This window comes from Eptesicus fuscus, chromosome 17 (assembly GCF_027574615.1).
Source record: "Eptesicus fuscus isolate TK198812 chromosome 17, DD_ASM_mEF_20220401, whole genome shotgun sequence".
NCBI lineage: Eukaryota > Metazoa > Chordata > Mammalia > Chiroptera > Vespertilionidae > Eptesicus > Eptesicus fuscus.
Window position 1 is genome coordinate 44,956,742 of NC_072489.1, and position 5,242 is coordinate 44,961,983.

At 58.1% G+C, this 5,242-nt stretch overlaps 1 protein-coding gene across 1 annotated transcript; it reads right to left on the minus strand.

Moving 5' to 3' along the window:
- Positions 1-1,363: 1,363 nt before the first annotated feature.
- On the minus strand, positions 1,364-4,595 carry CALHM1 (calcium homeostasis modulator 1). Its single transcript, XM_008144267.3, has 2 exons — positions 4,044-4,595; positions 1,364-1,846 (listed from the first exon to the last, which is right to left on the minus strand). The coding sequence occupies exons 1-2, from the start codon at positions 4,593-4,595 to the stop codon at positions 1,364-1,366; spliced, it is 1,035 nt and encodes a 344-aa protein (XP_008142489.1).
- Between the last annotated feature and the right edge of the window lie 647 nt (positions 4,596-5,242).

Genomic DNA, 5,242 nt, shown 5'->3' on the forward strand with positions numbered 1-5,242 from the left:
TCACAACAACCTCATGAGGTAGGTGCCCTCATCTCCATGGGTTCATAGGAGGAAACTGAGGCACAGAAATGAAGCAACCGGCCAAGGGACACAGTTTGTAAGTGGCAGAGCCAGCATCTAACCCAGTTCTGTCTCACTCCGGACTCTTGAGCTGTTTCCACTCTAGGCAGCCCCCTTCCACCCCTGTGTCCTCATCCCCACCTCGGGGCAGCGCCTCGAGCACTTCAGAGCCTCCACCCAGGAGGTGGGTGGGGCCTTTGAGAAAATGGGAAGGCTCAGCTTCTGGGTCCAACTTCCCAGCCCTGCGGATGGTCTGATTTCCCCTGGATGTGAGGGAGGTGTTAGGTTAGTCAGTGAGAGGACCTTCACCAGGAGAGGTACTTTGGTCTGAATGTGCCCCTCCAGAACTCATATGTTGAACCCCCAAAAGTGATTATATTGGGAGTGGGGCCGTTGTGGAGCCCTCACGAATGGGATTAGTACATTCATAAAAGAGGCTCCAGAGCGACCCCTAGCCCCTTCTGCTGTGTGAGGACGGTGAGAAGGCACTGACTATGAATCAGGAAGACAGCCTTCACCAGAACGGGACCGTGCAAGCACACTGTCTTGGCTTCCAGCCTCCAGAACTGAGAAACAAATTTCCTTTGTGTGTAACCTACCCCATCCGTGATATTTTGTTATAGCAGCCCAAATGGACTAAGACAGGAGGCCTTTGGTGTTAAATAAACATGCAGTCCACCGTGACAATTGTCGCGTGACCTCCATGGTGACCCCACACTCTGGCTTCTCCCTAATGGACCTTAGCTCCCGGCATCTTTTGTGTCACGCCAGGTGAGGGTGGGAGTCATGTCCTTTTGGCCCACCTCGGCCAGGTCCGCCTCACTCAGGAGACTGGCCAAAAATCAGAGGACTGCTGTTTCCTGAGACGGCGGGATGCCCGCCCACTCCCTGAGCCTTGAGCATAAGGGAACGGAGATCTCAAAAAGACAAGCGTGGATGCTGGGGCAAGGGTGTCCGTAGAACCTGAGTGCAGATCATGAGCCAGAAATCAAGTGGCCTGGGAGTGGATGGGGAAGTGGGAGCTTGACCCCTTCAAACCAGTTTTGAACCTTTGCCTAACACTGCTTGTGGCTCCACTGTCCACTTCTCCAGGGCCATCTAGGGCGTGTGACAGCCGGAGGAGCGAGGTCCCCTTCCAACTCCAAATTTCCAGCCTCAAATGGGCAGGTGAATGCCTGGGCACGTGGGTCTGCTCCAGGGGCCTACCACCCAGCACCTGCAGCCTTCATTTCTCCATCTGGTTTGGGGCCAGAGGGGCCGTGAGCTCAGACCCCCATTCCTGCCTCTTCATCTGGCCACAGCCTCACACTTTGCTGAAGTAGGTGGCCACCTCTTTGCGTGGAAGCCGGGGCCCGCCCCCTGGCCAGCCATTGCCCATCAGGGGCTCCTCCTGGCCCAGCTTCAGGGGCGGCTTGCATTTGTGCCAGCTCGTGAGCAGCCTGTTCATGGCACCTTGATCGGTGATGCCTCGAAGCTTCTCCCTCTCTTCCTTGGCACCGTCGGTGGGAGCTGGGGCAGCTGAGCTAGCAGGGGCCATGGCCAGCGCCCCGTGGGTGTGACCCAGCTCCAGGTCATGGTTCATGGCCTCAAAGAACTGCTGGATACAGACCTTGGCGAAGGCCTTGGCGTGCTCCGTGCATGTCTCATCGAAGAGCTTGCGCTCAATGTCAATATAGTGGGACCAGTACTTGCTTTTGAGGAAGGCGGCCTGTGTAAAGCAGGGTCGCACAGAGCGCACGACAAATGCCAGCAGCGTGGTCAGCAGCACGAAGGACCAGCCCAATGCCTGCATGGGAGAGAAGAAAGAGTCAATGGGCATTGCCCTCTGGCCTCCCAAGTTTGTCCGCACCCACCCCCCATCCCACCATACCACTCTCTATGTCAGGCCTTTAGTGAAAAGAGCACCAACTGGGCAAGTGACTTCACCTCTTGGCCTCCATTTACATGTCTGTAAAATAGGCATACATATACCCATTTCATGAAAATCAGATCATGTGAAGAATATGCCCCATGTGTAGGCCTGGCACTCGACAGGCAGGAGTTAATTAGGTAGACTCTGGAGTTAGGCTGCCTTGGGTTTGGATCCTGTCTCCACTTACTTACTAGTTGACCAGGAGTAAGCTGACTTCTCTGCCTCGGTTTCCTCACCTATAAAATGGGTTGGTGATAGTTCCCATCTCATAGGATTGTTGTGTCAGGTACATAGTTGCTTAGTAACTGTTAGCCACTATATTTACGCCAATAGGCCCTTGCCGACCAGGCCTCTTCCTTCAGGGAGCCTTCCTCGACCTCCCCCGGCCAAAGTGACCCTTCCTCCTCTGAGTTCTGTTTCCCTCCATTGGCTCCTGGTATTCTCTGCCATTCAGTCGCCAGCACTGAGTGCCTGCTCTCTGTGGGCTCTGAGCTGGGCCCTGGGGTCACAAACAAATCAATCACTCAGACTCTGTGCTGAAGAGCTGTCACACAGCCCTAGGTGACCCCGGAGAAGTGGAAGCTGGCTCTGTTCTGCCAACAGCTCCCTATGGGGTCGGGTCCGGAAGCTCTCCCAACCTGTGCTTCAGGGTCAGCCCCCAGCTGCACAGAGAAGCATTTGGCCAGATCAGAAGCGGGGAGGAGAGCAAATCCAATGTCTGTAATGGGGTCTGGCAGAGCAGATATCCAGTGGGGAGCTACAGAGCATGTGCTCGGTCCGGTGAGGGTGGGGGCGGGGGGTGGGGGAAGGCACCCCTGTGCTACTCCATGAGGAAATGTGTGCCCTGTGGGGCCAGATCTCCTGAAGTTTCAAATAAAGCTGGATCTGCTTTTTATGTGAATTTCTGGGGGTTTTTTTTTAGATGATGCCAACTAATTCTAAAAATGAGTTTTAATTCAACCTCTGAAGGCCAAATGGAATATGTGTGTAGGAGGCAGCCTGTCCTCAGGGAGCCCTTTTAGCTTGTGATGTGATCAGGTGGAGGGACAGCTGCCCTGGGCCCTGAGGCCGGGGACGATGGGACCAGTGCCCACGGGAGAAGAGGCACAGGTTTGGGAGGGAAGCGGAGTTTGTTTGTTTATTTATTTATGTATTTTAAATATATTTTTATTGGTACCAGAGAGGAAGGGAGAGAGAGAAACATCAATGATGAGAGAGAATCGTTGGTCGCGAAAGCAGAGTTTGGATCGGACACTCAGAGAGTGAGACTCACTTGAGGCGGGTGGTGACGCAGGCCTCCAGGAGAGAGTTCCGGGCAGGGTGTCTGGACATTCCCGAGCAGAGTGCACACGTTTCTCTCTCCCTTGCAGGGCAGGCCCAGCCCCAGCCCCAGCCCCACTTCCTGACAGCCCCTGGTCCACGGGCTACAAGGGCACGCTGCCCAGGCTGTCCTCCCCACACTGCGCTGCCTGCAGGGGCAGCCTGAGGGCTCCATAGGTGAGCGCCCAGGGGGGCAGAGGACTCGAGCTCTGGATTTCCTCAGTGGGCCCTCCAACCCTGCCTTCAGGGCACATCCCCACAGTGCCTCTCCCTCCCCAAGGGGCACCGGACCCTCAGCTCCCACTCCCCACGCAGGGAGACACCAGCTGGGGGCATTTGCCAGGGAAATGTACCCAAATGGCTTAGCCACTCACCAGCCTCACCACGGTCCCAGCCTGGGGGAGGAAAAGGATGCAAATTCCCCCAGGCTTCCAAGCTGGAGCTCAGGATGGAGGCTACGGAGCTGGCTGAGCTCTCGGGTCTGCTCTGGGGACCTCAGGGCAGGACACAGGCCTCTGGACTGAAGTAGTCACAGCACTTTCCCCAGGTGGCCCCGATCTGAAGAGACACGTGGCCTTCAGAAGCCCCCCGCCTCTGTTGGGAACATGTGCCCCTGCGCCACAGGGGGCCCAGTCTGTTGGAAAGCGTGGCTGTTTCTGAGAGAGCCCCGTTTTGAGAGGTGGGGGATTGGGCCCTTGCAGAGACCCAGGTCTGTGCAGGGAGACCCAGCCCAGGCCACTGCCGCCCTCACCTGGGAGATGCAGCGCAGGTAGCGCACGGCCACCTCACGGGCCAGCAGCCAGTCGCCGTCGTAGATCTCCGGGCAGGGCACCCGGGCCAGCAGGCGGGCGAGCTCTGGCGGGGTCAGGCTGGGTGCCAGACTGCTGTTGCCCAGCACAGTCACGGGCACAGCCGTGCAGAAGGCACAGAGGAAGCACTTGCCATCAAGCAGCGTGACGGCCACCCAGACGACGGGCGCGATGAGGGCGCGCTGGGCCATGGAGCAGAACATGTAGCGAAGCACGGCGGGGTCCTTGGCCCGGCGGCCCGGCGGCCGCTTCCACTCCTCAGCCAGCATGGACACGTTGTTGTTCAGGACCAGGCCGAGCAGGAAGAGCACCAGGGGCGGCGCCAGCAGGATGCCAGCGCTGTAGGCGGCGTTGTAGCCGGGCAGGCAGGGGCAGTTAAAATCGAAGGCTGAGTATATCTGGGCGCTGGCCAGGGCCATGATGCCGCAGATGCCGTTCATGAAGGACTCCTGGTTGGACTGCAGGAACTGGAAGACCATCCGGAATTTGTCCATCGCGCCCCCCCCACGGAGCTTGGTGGCCTCCTCCCACCTCACCGCTGCCTCAAGGATGGTTCTTGCAGCCCACCGTGCCCACTGGGTGCCCACCTCATGGCTGAGATGGGCAGAGCTCAGGGCAGTGGCTGAGGTCACTGTCTCTCTCAGAAAACTAGTCAGGTGCTGGCTGGCCGGGAGGTGCGAGGCGGCCAATGCTGTGGGTGTAGCCAGGATTCTGCCCCACCCCTCCAGGCTCTCCCTCCACAGCCACCTCCGGCACAGGGAAAGCACCAGGGCCACACCTGATGGGGACCAGTTCTCTACGGGTGTGGGAGGAGGGCCAGGAGTGCACACTGTCTCCAGCAGGATTGGAGTTTGGGACAATCCAGGGCTGCTGCAGAGGTCTGAGCTTCTGAACCGTGTCCCCTGGGCTCCAAGGAAGCATGTCACCCTCCTTCTGCCCTTCCATTCGGTCTTTCCTCCATGCTATGCCAGGGCCCCCCAGCCGTTCAGGCAGTGATGGTACGATGATCAGGGACGGCCATGGCAGTGGTGGCTATACTGGGATGATCGTGGTGGTGCTGGGAAAGGCAGTGTTGGTGTTGGGGATGGTGCTGATGGAGGTGAAGGTGGCGATGGCGGTGGCGTGATAGCAGTAATGATAA